This window comes from Pongo pygmaeus, chromosome 15 (genome assembly GCF_028885625.2).
Source record: "Pongo pygmaeus isolate AG05252 chromosome 15, NHGRI_mPonPyg2-v2.0_pri, whole genome shotgun sequence".
In the NCBI taxonomy this organism is placed as follows: Eukaryota; Metazoa; Chordata; class Mammalia; order Primates; family Hominidae; genus Pongo; species Pongo pygmaeus.
In genome coordinates this window covers 66,648,609-66,665,028 of record NC_072388.2, presented here as the reverse complement: position 1 = coordinate 66,665,028, position 16,420 = coordinate 66,648,609, and the positions used below count along the sequence as shown (strand labels likewise).

The 16,420-nt window shown below is 43.6% G+C and overlaps 1 protein-coding gene across 1 annotated transcript in view; it reads left to right on the top strand.

Moving 5' to 3' along the window:
- Positions 1 to 16,420, top strand: part of ZFYVE26 (zinc finger FYVE-type containing 26) — a 73,439-nt gene that overhangs the window by 34,870 nt on the left and 22,149 nt on the right. The window contains exons 19-29 of the mRNA XM_054448790.2: positions 109 to 327; positions 948 to 1,050; positions 1,861 to 2,606; positions 3,855 to 4,051; positions 5,037 to 5,141; positions 7,135 to 7,257; positions 7,648 to 7,824; positions 9,225 to 9,471; positions 10,216 to 10,314; positions 13,122 to 13,285; positions 15,593 to 15,729. Coding sequence (XP_054304765.2) covers positions 109 to 327; positions 948 to 1,050; positions 1,861 to 2,606; positions 3,855 to 4,051; positions 5,037 to 5,141; positions 7,135 to 7,257; positions 7,648 to 7,824; positions 9,225 to 9,471; positions 10,216 to 10,314; positions 13,122 to 13,285; positions 15,593 to 15,729 — 2,317 coding nt within the window. The remainder of the gene's footprint in view (positions 1 to 108; positions 328 to 947; positions 1,051 to 1,860; positions 2,607 to 3,854; positions 4,052 to 5,036; positions 5,142 to 7,134; positions 7,258 to 7,647; positions 7,825 to 9,224; positions 9,472 to 10,215; positions 10,315 to 13,121; positions 13,286 to 15,592; positions 15,730 to 16,420) is intronic.

Here is a 16,420-nt window from a genome sequence, read left to right as displayed (position 1 = left end):
CCCAGGCAGTGTATAGGAGGTGCAATTCACATATCCAGTCAGAAATTGACCCAAAGCTGGACTCACAGACTGAAGCCTGTGTCCTTTCTCCTGCCATCCTCCTCTCAGAGCCCAGGACTTCTCCACTCTCTTCCCTGGTGGAGCAGGCAGCCCAGAAAGCTCCAGAGGCAGAGGCCCACCCTGTGCAGATCCAGACTCAGCTCCTCCAGAAGAACCTGGGCAAACAGACCCCATCAGGCAGCAGGCAGATGGACTACTTGGGCACCTTCTTCAGTTACTGCAGCACCCTTGCTGCAGTTCTCCTGCAAAGTTTGAGCTCTGAGCCTGGTAGGTAGCAAGAAAGAGGCAATAGATTCATGGAAGACCTGCAAGTGTTCAGGGCAAGGAAGAGAAAAGATGCACGATTAAAAGGCTCTGGATACAGCAGTAGCCAAGAACACTAGATTTGTAAGGTTGTCCTCTCTTATTCATCTCTGGCTATTTTATTCATCTTTGTGCTAGTATAGCTGTATAGCACATGGGAGTACTCAATTAATTTTCTTGGAATTAGCGACTCAAAAATATCTCTGTCAGACCTGTGGTCCATTGTGGATTTGAGGAGCCAGCAGAGGAATCAAGTCTCTGATATGAGTACCAGATTCTTAAGTCCACAGAGTGAGTACTACATGCACTTCAGTCAGCTTGAAGAGAGCAGGAGTTGGCTGTCCGTGGCTAGACCTGCCCACTGAAGTTCGTCTGGGGTTGGAAGTCTTTAGAGCAGTGCTAAGATATAGATAAAACTTGTGATCAGGTTCATGTTGAGAATACCCTTTACCTAGAATGAATTAACAGCAGGCTCTCAATATTGTCTTCATCTTAACACTGTACTTTTTTCTCAGTTCTGGGAAACAGGGCTCTGAACTCTTGCAGTCAGTGGTGCAAACAGATCCTGTTCTTTACCTTTGCAGATCATGTGGAGGTCAAGGTAGGAAATCCCTTTGTTCTGCTGCAACAGAGCTCTTCCCAACTGGTGTCACATCTCCTGTTTGAGAGACAAGTTCCCCCAGAGAGGTAGGAGCCACCTCCATGCAAGTCAGCCATGGGCCTCCGGATGATTTCATCAATATAGCCAAGGGCTCAGTGCGGTGGTGCTTGGGGTTAGCACAGAGAGTGGGGATTTCTTCCTGACGGAATTTTTTATCCTTATATAACTGAAAATTTAATGTGCCTTGTTTCCTCCTTTCTCTTTTGATACCTTTAGCATGTATATTGTTAAGTATGAAATCAATGGGTGACTCTGTACTTTAAAAATAGGCAAAAATCTAAAAATTCAATAACATGATAGTTGATTAGACTGTAGGAAAACAGCATTCTCAGCGAATGCAAGTGGGACATAAATTTGTACAGCCTCTGTCGGAAGGCAGTTTGTCAATATTTATTAAAATTGCAAATTCATATACCCTTTGATTTAGCAAACCATTTTGGATAATTTATCCTACAGCTTTATTATACATAAATGATTTATGTGCAAAATCATTTCATTGCAATCTTGTATATAGTACCAACAAATCAGAAAATTCATTGTCCACTAACAGGAGCCTAGTTATGGTTCATTTATGTAATGGAATACTATGTAACTGCAAAAACTAAAGAGGGTCCTCTCCATAGAGGGATATGGATAGATCTCGCAGACGTGTTCAGTGAAAACACAAAGGGCAGAGCAATATGTCTAATAGGCTACTTTTTGTGTTTTAAAAAAAATAGTGTGACGATTAGGAACTTTTATTTACATTTGCTCATGTAAGCATAAAGAAATTGTAAGACTGGGTAATGGTGCCTGTGTATTCAGGCCTTGTATGCTTTCTGCTTCTCTCCTTCCAGACTGGCAGCCCTTCTGGCCCAAGAGAATCTCAGCCTAAGTGTGCCGCAGGTCATCGTCAGCTGCTGCTGTGAGCCCCTTGCTCTTTGCTCATCCCGGCAAAGCCAGCAGACCTCCTCCCTCCTGACTCGTCTGGGTACTCTGGCCCAGCTACATGCCTCCCACTGCCTGGATGACCTCCCACTTTCTACACCGAGCTCCCCGAGGCCAACTGAGAACCCCACATTGGAAAGAAAGCCCTACTCCTCCCCAAGGGACTCATCACTCCCAGCCCTCACCTCCTCTGCCTTGGCCTTTCTTAAGTCACGCTCAAAGCTCCTAGCTACGGTGGCCTGCCTGGGGGCTTCCCCGAGGTTAAAGGTCGGCAAGCCCAGCTTGTCATGGAAGGAACTTCGTGGCTGCAGGGAGGTGCCTCTGGCTGCAGAGCAGGTAGCCCGGGAGTGTGAGCGCCTTCTGGAACAATTCCCTCTGTTTGAGGCCTTCCTCCTTGCTGCCTGGGAGCCCCTGCAAGGGTCTTTGCAGCAGGGGCAGAGTCTGGCAGTGAATCTCTGTGGCTGGGCCAGTCTTTCTACCGTTCTCCTGGGCCTACATTCTCCCATTGCCCTAGATGTACTGAGTGAGGCTTTTGAGGAATCCTTGGTGGCCAGAGATTGGTCCCGGGCCCTTCAGCTCACTGAAGTGTACGGGCGAGATGTGGACGATTTGAGCAGCATAAAGGATGCAGTCCTGAGCTGTGCTGTGGCATGTGGTGAGCAGAATGCTATGCCTCCCTTTTTCACTAGTGGTAATATTTGGTATTCACCGGTTATATTATCACATTTAATCCTCACGGTAACTCTAGAGAGAAGCCCCACTATAATCTCATGTTATTAAGAGGAGACCAGATCTCAGAGGGGTTAGGAAACTTACTCAGGGTGGTAAGTGGTAGAGTAGAGCTTAGAACCCAAGTCCATCTGACTTTAAACAGCCACTCATAACCAGTATTCTCAATACTGTATATGGCAATTCTTGTGAAATTCTACAGACTACAAATGTTTGGGTCCCTTCCCCAGAGGCCCAGGATGGAGCTCAGGCAAGTGTTTACTTTAAAATAGGGATCAGCACATTTTTTCTATAAAGGACTTTGTAAGCCACAGTCTCGCTCATAACTACCCACCCCCTCCAGTACAGCATGAAAGCAGCCAGAGTCAATATATAAAGAAATGAGCATGGCTATAGTCTAATAAAACTGTATTATAAAAGCAGATTGTGGGTCTGTTTGATGGCCACTGCTTTGAAAGCTCCCCAGGAAATTTTGACGTGTAACCGGAGTGGAAAGCCAATGAGCTGTAACACTGCTAGGATTTCCTAGCAGTGTTGCAGCAAGAGTTGGGTGTGATGTAGGGAATGACTTTTGGGTAGGAGGCTTGGCTCCCTTTGGAAAGGAGAAAATCCATCCTTGAAAAGGTGGAGAAATCCACCGACTGGCTGTGTGGTCTTAATTGCTTGGAGTCTGTTTTTTGTATCTCCAAGATCAGATCTCTGAAATGGGTGTGGAAGAGAGAGATCTAAGTCAGGGAGTGAAACTAGTCTACCTGGAATAACTTTCAAGTGGTTATGTATGGCACAGGGTGGAAATTACAGGGAAAAGGAAAGTTTCACTGACAAGGTGAGTCTGAAACAGTCCTATATGTTCAGGATGCCAAAACATGGAGAGCTTCATCTCTTCTGTCCCTCCTTCATCCTTTCTTCCTTTCTCTTTCCCTCTCTTCCTTCTGAAAGTCTCATGACTATTATCAGGTTTACCTAAAGATAAACATAGGGTAGAGATACAGCATTTTCCTTGTCATATAATGGTTCCAAGTGTAAAAACTAGTTAAGATCACATGCATCTTAAGGATCCTCCAAGCTCCTCTTTTACGAAATTGAAGAAAGCCCTTTCTCAAGAAGTAACCTGGACTCTTGAACTCTTCTGGTCCCACGCCTGCTGCCTCTGAGCATCTTTTTTGTCTTATAGACAAAGAAGGTTGGCAATACCTGTTTCCCGTGAAGGATGCATCTCTGAGAAGTCAGCTGGCCCTACAGTTTGTGGACAGGTGGCCCCTGGAGTCATGCCTGGAGATTCTGGCCTACTGCATTTCAGACACGGCTGTCCAAGAAGTACTAAAGTGTGAGCTACAGAGGAAGCTGGCGGAGCTGCAGGTGTATCAGAAGGTATGGGCCCTTGCATCAAGAGAAAGGGAACAGGCTTCTCACTCTATGATCAACCCCAACCTATTTTCATATGATGGGGGACTTTAAGAAACAGAAAATATAGGTCTGGGTTTTGCTTTGCATCTGGCTTCAGTTCTTAGGTGAACAGCAGGGAGGCCTCCTAGCTGGTTCCTGTGTTACTTATTCCTATAATTTTAAATACATTTGCATGAAGTGAGGGTAAAAATAACAAAATTAACATTGGAATGGTGTATTACAGTCCAAAAAGGCTTTTTCACATGTCTTTTTGAGCTTTGTGTATGTTTTTGTATATTATGTCTTCTATAAAGCTTGTTTTAAATTTCAGCAAAATTTCAAGAGCTATTTTGAAAAGATGCATGAAGGTGATAATTTCAAAAGTAAAAGATTCTTGTGGGATATTTGTTATGTTCAAGCTCAAGAGGCTTAGGGAGACAAATTTAGGAAGCACGGCTACATAACAAGTGTAAAATAGATGCTAATTTTCCAACATATCCTTGGAGCAGACAGAGTCCAGGAACCCTACCAGGGGCAGTGAAAATGGCAGGTGAAAAAAGGTTTCTTTTTATTCTTCCTTGGCAGTTTTCATGCAGAGCTAAAATATATGAAAGGTGATCCCACAGAGCATTCAAGCCAGAAGAATATCTTGGGTGGAGTTTGGGGTAGAGGAACATGCGACAGGTGACCCCAGAACAATCTGGGAAGCATGAGAGCACTGTCTTCACTAGTGAAAGGCCCCAGTCCTGGCCTCCATATTCAGCCTTCACTCCCTGCTTCTTCTTCCTGGATAGGTTCACTCTGCTCTCTAAATAATCTTTGCCCAATTTGCTGTCTTTTCTGGCAAGTTCTGACAGCCTGACTTTGGGGCAGAGATCTAGGGATGGCCCATCTGTGGGCATGCCCAGTGACTTGTTCATGGAGGGAGAAGCTGCAGTGTGGTTTGACGGATTTTCCTGTCTTTCCTTAGATTCTGGGTTTGCAGTCTCCCCCAGTGTGGTGTGACTGGCAGACCTTGAGGAGCTGTTGTGTTGAGGACCCATCAACTGTCATGAACATGATTCTAGAAGCACAGGTAACATTTTCCTGGGTGTTGTTCCCCTTCATCCTCCTTTCAGAGTTGCAACCCCTTAGCTGGCTGTATAAGCCCCTTTCTGCATATCAATGTTCACTTTTTTAAAAAATAACCATACCACATTCTGGCCGAGGCGGGCGGATCACAAGGTCAGGAGATCGAGACCACTGTGAAACCCCATCTCTACTAAAAATACAAAAAATTAGCTGGGCGTGGTGGCGGGCGCCTGTAGTCCCAGCTACTCCGGATGCTGAGGCAGGAGAATGGCGTGAACCCGGGAGGCAGAGCTTGCAGTGAGCTGAGATCGTGCCACTGCACTCCAGCCTGGGTGACAGAGCAAGACTCCATCTCAAAAAATAAAATAAAATAAAATAACTATACCACATTCTTTTTTATTGTGAAATTTGCCAAAATCCAGATAAGTATAGAGAATAATACAATTGACTCTTTTGTATTATCACCCTGTGTTCATACCTGAGATTTTCTACATTGTGTACATTAGGTACAGAATGTATTTCTTGAAGTGGACTTGCTGGGTCATTGGTCATGAGCGTCCTCACCTTTGCTAGAATATTACCAACTCACTCTTCAAAACACTCACCCCAGTTACACTCCCACTCGCAGTTCCCATTATTCCATAACCATGTCACCTTTTTATTTATCTTTATTATTATTTTTGAGACAGAGTCTTGCTCTTTCACCTAGGCTGGAGTGCAGTGGTGCAATCTTGGCTCACTGCAACTTCAGCCTCCTGGGTTCAGATGATTCTTTTGCCTCAGGCTCCCAAGTAGCTTGGATTACAGGCACCCACCGCCATGCCCAGCTATTTTTTTTTGCATTTTTAATAGAGACAGGGTTTTGCCATGTTGGCCAGGCTGGTTTTGAACTCCTGACCTCAAGTGATCTGCCCACCTTGGCCTCCCAAGGTGCTGAGATTACAGGCATGAGCTACCGTGCCCGGCCCCTTGTTACCTTTTTATATTGTCCAACTTTTCACTGTTTGCAATAAGATGGTATCTCATTGTTGTTTTAATTTACATGATTACTAATAAATTTGAATATCTGTTCATATGTTTATTAGACTTCCGAGTGCTAAGTAGGATTTTGTCTACCTTTTAAGAAGCTGACTGTAGATGCTCATTCAAATGTTTGTTCATTCAGGAAGTACTTATTGCATGCCTATTATTTGCCAATCACTGTGGTAGATGGTGGTGAAACAAAAATTATTAAGCTGTCCTTGACCTGGAGTGGCTCACATTTTGGAGAGAGGGTGATGTAAGATGCATCCCTAGGTGACTGCAACATAATATACAAATGACAGAAGTAAGCTCAGATTGTGGGAGCACAGGCAGGGCACCTAACATAGCCTGAGAAACAAGGAAGCATCCTGAAGAAGGCAGTCCTAGGCAGGGTTGTGGGGAGGACATTCCAGATACTAACATGTGGGAATATTTGAACAAAGCCCTAGGAATTCTGTTCTCTCAAACTTCATCTACAGTTCACAAGTTGGGGTTGGGGAGTTGTGAGGGGGAACATGGGTAGAATCCAACCACCAATATGTTTATTTGGCCTTTGTAATATTGGTCTACAGAATTTTTATTTTTTCATATTGACTCTATTGCCAAAATTTTAAAATACAGAAATTTTATGATTTTTAAAAAGTTTTGTAACTTAAAAGTCTGACAACATTGGACCTGCCCATTCTTATAGCATGAGTGGCTATGTCCTTTAAACAGTCTTTTCAGTCTTTCCTACTTCCTTAGAATCTCCCCAGGGTTGACACCAAGTGTCTGTTGCCACATGTCATCTGCTTTTTTTTATGGTAGTGCTAAGAGGAAAGTGATATGAACAGCAAGCCTGCTTCAATCATTTTCATCATAGTGAAGTTCCCATCAGCACTTATAAACATTCCCGGGGCTTTGTAGACTCAAGACTGCTGAGAAGAATCAGGCAGTCATGTACAGGGGTTGAAAGCATGTGTGTTTCCTTCCAGGAGTATGAACTGTGTGAAGAGTGGGGCTGCCTGTACCCCATTCCAAGAGAACATTTAATCAGCCTTCATCAAAAGCATCTTCTCCACCTTCTAGAAAGAAGAGATCATGACAAGGCTCTGCAAGTAAGCCCCCAGTTCTTTCCATTTTTCTTCTGGGGTGGGACAAGAAGTTTAGTCAAATCAGATGGCTTTATTTTCATGTTGAATCCCATGCAATCTCAGCTATGCCTCTTCCAATCTTTCAGGAGCTGGTTATAGTCATCTTGAGCAGAAGGGGCCCAGCCTTGCATTAGGTGCCAGATGGGGTGGCTGGGTACAGAATTCTGCTGAATTCTGGTCCTGTCAAAGCCATGGCATTTGGGAAACTACAGAGGTGGTTAAAAAAAGAAATGAGTATAGAGAAAGCGTTAGTCCAAAATGAGTAAACCTAAATATTCTATTCTCAAACAAAACAAAGCTGGTCTAAGAGCTCTTCTGCAGGCCTCACCTTCCTCCTCTACCCTTTGACAATAGCTCCTGCGAAGAATCCCTGACCCCACCATGTGCCTTGAAGTGACAGAGCAATCCCTCGACCAGCACACTAGCTTGGCCACTTCTCACTTCTTGGCCAACTACCTCACCACCCACTTCTATGGACAACTGACTGCTATCCGACACCGTGAAATCCAGGCGCTGTATGTGGGATCCAAGGTAAGGAGGAAAAGGAGGTGTTGGGAAGGCATACCTGAGGGAGAGACTGCGAGCCTAGCTCTTCTTCAGAACTTGCCTTTTCAATGGCTCTTTTGCCAGGCACCTGCCATCCCTGGCCTGTGCTATATGAAATCTTTACCCTAGAAGCCCGCTGTATCCTAGTTGAGTCTCCTAGGACTTGTCATTCTCTTCCTGTCCTGCCTCCATAGTGAATTCTACCTGGTCCTCTTAAGTTGCTTTTATGGTTTCCATGGCATCTGCTATATCAATGCTTCTCAATTCTGACAATATATTAGAATCACCTGGACTTAAAAAAAAAATTCCAGGTTATTCACCTCTACCCCAGATCAAGTAAAACTGATCTTGGGATAGGGACTGGACATCTTCCAAAGGGCTTCTGATGTGAGGATTTAAAACGACTGCTTGATAAACTTGTCTGTGCTAATGGAAGAGGGTTAGTTGCCTATGTAATTAGATGAGATAAGTTCTTACCTTTGATGTATAACCTTGGAGACATTAGTAGAAGAAACCGCCAGCTAGAAAAAGTAATCCAGTGAAGCAGAGTTTGAAGAGAGCTAGGACCCTCTGGCATTCTTCTAATTATTCTGCCTGGCAGTCCTATATACTACCCCACAAATAGAACGAGTGCTAGGAGAGCCATAAATATAACCACTGACCCACTTACTAAGAGTTAAACTACATAACATGTTCCTTAAGAAGATACACCCAATGCGCTGTAGCTGAGTAGGGGAACCCTTGAAAACTGGCAGTGAACAGGGTCAGTGAACATATTTCAAGCCTAGTGATCGTGACTTCTAAGGAGAACTTAGATTCATCATTTACCTGTGGGACATAGGAGGTGCCAGGTTTCATCAGACCATTGACACCACCTTGTATTTCTCATTCTGAGTAAAGCCTCAAATAAACAGAATGGTGGCATTAAGGGTCAGGAAGACCTCAGTCATACCTGGAGGGTCCAGGCCAGGGGTGAGCAGACTACCACCTGTGGGCCAAATCCAGTCCCCAGCCTGCGTTTGTAAAGCAAGTGTTATTGGAACACACGTGCAACTATCATTTTACCTATGGCTGCTTTCAAGGTACATGTGCAGAGCTGAATGTTTGAGACAGACATTATGGACCATGAAGCCTGAAATATTTACTCTCTGATCCTTTATAGAAAAAGTTTACTAACCCCTCATCTGGTGAAGGTACTTGGAGTACTTCTCAATTACCATCTGCAGAATTTAGTGGGGAGCTCAGCCTTCCTAAAAGACTGAGAGTCTGTTTCAGTAGCTGGCTATGCGCCTTTTGTTCTCATGCACCCTTCCAGTGAGAATCTTGAGTTTTTTCTGAAATTTGTGTACTATTTTCTTTACTCTATGGATCTACCCCACAAACAGATTCTGCTGACCCTGCCTGAGCAGCACCGGGCCAGCTATTCCCACTTGTCCTCTAATCCCCTGCTCATGCTGGAGCAGCTGCTTATGAACATGAAGGTGGATTGGGCCACTGTGGCTGTTCAGACTCTGCAGCAGCTGCTGGTTGGACAGGAGATTGGCTTCACTATGGACGAGGTGGACTCACTGCTTTCCAGATACGCAGAGAAAGCCCTGGACTTTCCATACCCTCAGAGGGAGAAACGATCAGGTAACTGCTAGCATCCTAGAAGGGGATTCTACATGGAGGAAGAAATGCCATGCTCATTCTTAGTTTCAATTTTCTCCCCTTTTAATATTTTGGGTTGATCTAGAGTGAATGAATACACTTCAGGAGAGCTATCTCTTTATTATATAGGAGAGATCTTGGTCTTGGAGGAAGTAGAATAATGAGCAGAATTAAAAGGTGGTAGATAACCACTGCATGCGCATAATAACATAAAGGTTTGGAAAGCAAAATATGCTGGAAATGGTCTCTGTCTGGCCTTGATATAGCGGGCTCTTTAGTGCCATCATTTGGTACTGAGAGTATGCCTTATTCCCAGGATCACATCAGATATCACTTGTATGTGAGCTGACTCAGCCTCTTCTGCATTGAAGAAACTGAAATAAGTAAGGACTGATGTTCCCAGCCAGCTCTTTTTTCTTACTCCTTACCCTCCAGGGGCATCATTTCAATGTCTTCCACTTCCCTCTGGGCATTTTTTAATTTATTTTGTAGAATCCTAGTGTCCATTTCATTATCTCATATGCCTAAACATGGTTTGTTTTTCGAGGCATTTAAGAAACATGCGTGCTGTGGGCTTAGAGGTACCTCCTCCATTCTCTTAATACCTAGTAGAGTCATGGAATGACAATCAGAGAAGCCAACAGAGCTTTGTTCTAAATGCCTAGGGTGGTGAATCAAGATACTTATGGTAGAACCATATTTTGTCAGCATTTTCCCTCTCTACAGATTCTGTGATTCACCTCCAAGAAATTGTCCACCAGGCTGCAGATCCCGAGACCCTCCCTAGATCACCATCAGCAGAGTTCTCTCCTGCTGCTCCTCCTGGTAAGAACTGGCTCTGATTATTCACTAAAATTTTTCAGTTTAGTCTTGCCTTATTCTGTCCTTCAGAATTTTTTTTTTTTGCTTCTTTTTTTCATTGCCAGTTACAACATTATTAATTGTTTATCTTGGTTCGTTCCAGATTTGTATATATCTCAAAAGATTCAACATACAGTCAACTATTGTTATTCGTGGCAGTATGTCTATAAAGTCTCCACACTGAACTAGCAAATCCAGAACTCTTGTTCCTAAGGGAAATATGTACATGTATACACGTATCTCACATAGTTGGTCATCTTAAATCCTAAAAACAACTCTTCCTAGACGATTCTACTCTATTTCCTTTTTTCTACAAAGGAGATTCAGAAGCGTTAAGTGACTTGCCTGAGGCCACCCCCACTAACAGGTCCCAGAATTGGGATTCAAATCCCATTCAACTAGCCCCAGCACTGAGCTTCTGGCACTACCCCACACTGTCCACTACCATCTCCATCTTCTGGTCACTGTTTTTTTTTTGAGACGGAGTCTTGCTCTGTCGCTCAGGGTGGAGTGCAGTGGCACGATCATGGCTCACTGCAACCTCCGCCTCCTGGATTCAAGCAATTCTCCTGCCTCAGTCTCCCGAGTAGCTGGGATTAAAGGCGTGTGCCACGACACCCAGCTAATTTTTGTGTTTTTAGTAGAGATGGGGTTTTACCATGTTGGCCAAACTGGTCTCGAACCACAGGTGATCCACCTGCCTTGGCCTCCCAAAATGCTGGGATTATAGGCATGAGCCACCACACCCAGCCAAGTCACTGTTGTATAGAGGTTGAAACAACCTCAGCTGGGAATCTGAGTGTTGAGTATTGGGTGACTCAAAACTTTCATGACCGCATGTGTTTGCAAATGACCACAAAAGCAAGATGAATATTGTTTTTGAGGTTACAAATGTTAACAAACAAGCACTTCACAAATATGCAATCTGGTATTAATGAGGATTGACTGTACTTAGCCCTCAAGTTCATACTGTCACACACAAAGCACAAGCTCCTTGAAGCCCTCAGCCATGTCTTGGTCACCCTTTTCACCACCCCTCCAGTCCCCCGGTCTCCAGCCCCGACACAATGGCCTACTCTCAAAAGAAGCTCAGCCAAGTGTTTTGTTTTGCCAAATGGTCAAAGGAGCAGGATTCTAAGGTCTCTTCTTCTGAGTGCTACTAAGAGTCACTATGTTTTACATCTCTCTTTTTCTGTGACCAGCCAATGTTGCTCTGCTAAATGATAAGAAATCTCTTTACATATCATAAAGCAGACTGTGGCATTTTCTGGCCATACTTTGAGAATTAGCCATGCTTCATGGTAACCAGCCGAGCTGAGGAGAGGGCTCAGCCTTGCAAGTATATGAGCAGCTTCATGCATCTGAATAAATGGCAGCCTGAGCAGCTTTGATATGTGTGTGTGTGTGTGTGTGTGTGTGTGTGAGCCTTTTTTTTTTTTTTTTTTTGGAGACAGGATCTCACTCTGTTGCCCAGGCTAGAGTGCAGTGGTGCCATCAGAGCTCACTGCGGGTCGGTTCCTCCTGCCCCAGCTTCCCAAGTAGCTAGGACTACAGGCACACACCACCATTGCCTGGTTAATTATTTTATTTTTTGTAGAGACAAGATCTTGCTTTGTTGCCTAGGCTGGTCTCGAACTCTTGAACTCAAGTGATCCTCCCACCTTGGCCTCCCAAAGTGCTGGGATTACAGGCATAATCTGCACCCAGCCTATATGAGCTTTTTATTATGCAAAATTTGCAAATCCCAGATACCATATCATTTCATTTATAAATATTTCAGTATAAATCTCTGAAAGGTAAGGACTTTCATAAAACAAAGCCATAATACCATGATCACATCTAGAAACAAATTCATAATAATTCCTTATTATTCTCAAATGTCAAGTCAGTATTCAAATTTCTCCAGCTGTCTCATCAAGATTTTTTTATAGTTGTTTTTTCCAGACTCAAGATCTAAATAATGTCCATACATGGCATGGCATTTGGCGAAATATCTCTTAATTCTTTTTTTCTTTTTCTTTTTTAAGAGAGTCTCCCTCTGTCATCCAGGCCAGAATGCAATAGTATGATCATGGCTACTATAACCTTGAGCTCCTGGGCAGAGGCAATCCTCCTGCCTCAGCCTCCCTAGTAGCTGGGACTACATGCACACACCACCATGTCTGGCTAACTTCTGTATTTTTTTCTTTTGTATAGATGGAGTCTTGCTATCCATCTATGGAGCCAGCCTAGTTGCCCAGGCTGGTTTTGAACTCCTGGCCTCAAGTGATTCTCCTGCCTCAGCCTCCCAAAGTGCTGGGATTACTGGCATGAGCCACTGCACCGGCCTCTTAAAGCACCTTTAATCAATAGGTTCCCTGCCTCTTTTCTTGTTTATCCCCCCTACCTCTTTTTTATTTGTGAAGGAGACTAGTCATTTGTTCCCTGAAGCTTCCCACATGCTGGAATTTGGTGACTGCCTTCCTGTGGCAATCTGCGTCTTCATCCCCAGAATTTCCAGGACACTTGTAGTTAGATCTAGAAGCTGGACTTGATTCAGGCTTAATATTTTTTAGTAAGTATACTTGATAGCAGGTGGTGTGCACGTCCATCAGGAGGCACACAATGTTCAGTTGTCTCTCTTTTATGACACAAACAGCCACTGATGATCATTAACTGGATCTATTCTTTCAATAACGGTTTGTAAAATGGTGAAATTCTATCATTCTCTCTTCATCTATAAGCTGGTATATTGATTAGCTTTTACTCTGACCTCTGGCTCTGCCTCCCAGGTATCTCCAGTGTACATTCCCCTAGTCTAAGAGAAAGGAGTTTCCCACCAACCCAGCCCCCACAGGAATTTGTGCCCCCAGCGACACCCCCTGCCAGGCACCAGTGGGTACCGGATGAGACTGAGAGTATCTGCATGGTCTGCTGCAGGGAGCACTTCACCATGGTAAGCAGCATTGGTCTCTACTGTCACCCTCAGGAGAAGGTAAAGGAGAATTCTAGTTCATGAGCCTGAGTTTACAGTCACCGCCTATCCCCAAGAGAATATCGATATTTTCAGAACTGCCAAATCTAAGACTTTGGGTTTATTTTTGACCTGACCAGAATGTATTTTCTGGATTCCGACAGGCAGTAGACACCCTCAAACAGCCATAAATTCTAAAATCTTTGCCATTGTCATGAGATAATAAAAAAGAGGCAGGAGGAGTCACCAGGTGTCAGTGGATCTTGTTTCCAGCTCCCATGTCTTTGACAGTAAGACTGGTGACCTAGCAGTGGTTATATGCACTGACTCAGGAGACAGAGGGCCTGAGTTCTAATCCTGGCTCTGCCTCTTAATGACAGTGTGACTGTACACTATTTTGGTCTCATGTGCCTACTTGTAAACTAAGGATGATATATTCTTAGGCTCATGGAGCTGTTAGGATTAAATATGATAATATGTGTCACCATATTTAACGCAGTACCTGCCCAGTATGCCACATCACCTCAATGCTGATGAAAATGATGGTGATGTAATTGCTCTGTGTCTGTTTCCTCCTCATCTATAAAAGAGGTGTAATATTTCTATTAGAATGAAATGAAGCAGTACTTTAAAGTCACTTTGATGCCCATCCACTGTAGACCGGATAAAGGAAAGTGGTACGTATACACCATGGAATACTATGCAGCCATAAAAAAGAACAAGATCGTGTCTTTTGCAGGAACATGGATGGAACCAGAGGTCATTATCCTTAGCAAACTAACACAGGAATGGAAAACCAAATACCACATGTTTTCAATTTTAAGTGGGAGCAAAATACTGAGAACACATGGACAGAAAAAGGGGAACAACAGACACGGAGTGTGCTTGAGAGAGAAGAGGGTGGAAGGAGGGAGAAGTTCAGGGAAGAAAAACTGCTAGGTACCATGCTTAGTACCCAGGTGACAAAATAATCTGTACACTAAACCCCTGAGTCACGAGTTTACCTATGTAACAAACCTGCACGTGTACCCCTGAACCTAAAATAAAAGTTGATTTAAAAAAAAAAAAGATATTAGGAAAGCAAAGTCAGATATTTTCCTTATTTAAACTTACAAGTCTTCAAGGAGGACAATTGGTTGTGGCTTGTTGAGACATATGACAAGCCACCAAAAGGAGTTTTGCATGACAGGCTGCTCTCTAGCTTTGAAACCACCATATAGAAGGTTTACTTACATATAGGGTAGACTATAGAAAGAGTTTCTAATCTTTAAATTCTAATAATGATAACAGTTGGCCTTTATTGACTGCCTACTGTATATGTTCCAAGCATGATACTAAGTGCTTTGCTTAAGTTATCTCTCTTAAATTTTACAATAACCTGATGAGCTTGGTAATATTATTACTGTATTACACACATCAGAATATGGATGTATAGAGAAGGTATATAATTTGGAGAAGACTGATGAGAAATTCTGAATTGACTGATACAAATTAAGAATTTGTGTGTAAAATTAAATTATACCTAAGTGTTTATATTTTTAAAGTCTTTTTTTTTTTTTTTTGAGACAGAGTCTTGCTCTGTCACCCATGCTAGAGTGCAGTGGTGTGATCTCTGCTCACTGCAACCTCTGCTTCCTGGATTCAAGCGATTCTTCTGTCTCAGCCTCCCAAGTAGCTGGGAGTACAGCCTCCCACCACCACACCTGGCTAATTTTTGTAGTTATAGTAGAGATGGGGTTTCGCCATGGCGAGGCTGGTTTCGAATTCCTGACTTCAGGTGATCCACTCACCTCTGCCTCCCAAACTGCTGGGATTACAGGCGTGAACCACCACGCCCAGCCTAAAAGTCTTGCTTCATGTTTATCATGTGTTACAAATGGCACCTGCTAAAATAACCTTGGGGAAAACAAATAAAGGCATTTTGAAAGGGATACTTTTTAATCATTGTCATCAATACCAGTAGAAATGTGATCTGCACTGGCTCAGAAAGTGACTTCTTCCCCACTACTTTTTCTTGTTTCTCCACATGTTGCCTCCATACACAAGTAGAACTTGTCAGGAGCTATTGCAAAGCTCCACGACTTGGCACCTTTGCCCATCAGCTGACAGATATTTTTAAATGTTCGATTTTTGAGGGCAAGGACTGGTGTGTCCTTTTCCAATAGAGACCCAAGCAGTTGGTGTTCTTAGTAAGTAAGCCACTGGTAGTTAATACCATGTATAAATGGATTGATGGCAATCTCCCCTTCTCTCCTCCCTCTTTCTTCTCCTCCTGATGGCATTCCTCAGTTTAACAGGCGTCATCATTGTCGCCGCTGTGGCCGGCTAGTGTGCAGCTCCTGCTCCACTAAGAAAATGGTGGTTGAAGGCTGCAGAGAGAACCCTGCTCGTGTGTGTGATCAGTGCTATAGTTACTGCAACAAAGAGTGAGTGTCCTACAGCAGGGCTGTTGCTATTATTGACCGCTGCACCCTCCCCCAGGTCCCTACACTCCTAGGAGTCTCATTATGGAGAGCATTTCAAGTCCAGAAATGTTTAACATTCACACTGAAATGCCATTAACTCTACACTGAAGTGTTTGTACACTGACCTTGGTCAGAGAAACCACTAAGAGAGAAAGTAGGGTGAGAGGAAGAGGTGTTCAAGGCTCTTACATGATGTTCTCTCTGAAATCAGGACATTGGTTCCTTAGCCCTTCCCCAGACAGAGGCCATTGAGCTTAGTTCACCAACTCACCTATTTTCTAGCCTCTCTTGCTTCAACTGGTCTCAGCTGGACTCAAATGGACATGTTCACACCTGCTGAATGGTTGGGCATTGCTTATATCAACTCTGATCTAGGTAGTCATTCTTGCTTGTAATCCGTAATTAGAAGAGCCTCCATACTTGCCTACACAGAGTTCACCTTGTAACAAATTTCAGAAACTGCCCATACCTCTGGCGAGACAGATCAAGACTTTGTTTGTTGGCTCAGTGTTGCCCAATTGTTTCCACTACTTCTAGTAGCAAAGAAGCATGAACCTAAGACTCCCAGAGCATCTAGGAATATGGGCCAAAGCAACCATCCAAAACCAGTTACTTTGAATTCTGCATGTTTTATTTACAAACTTAAATAGAG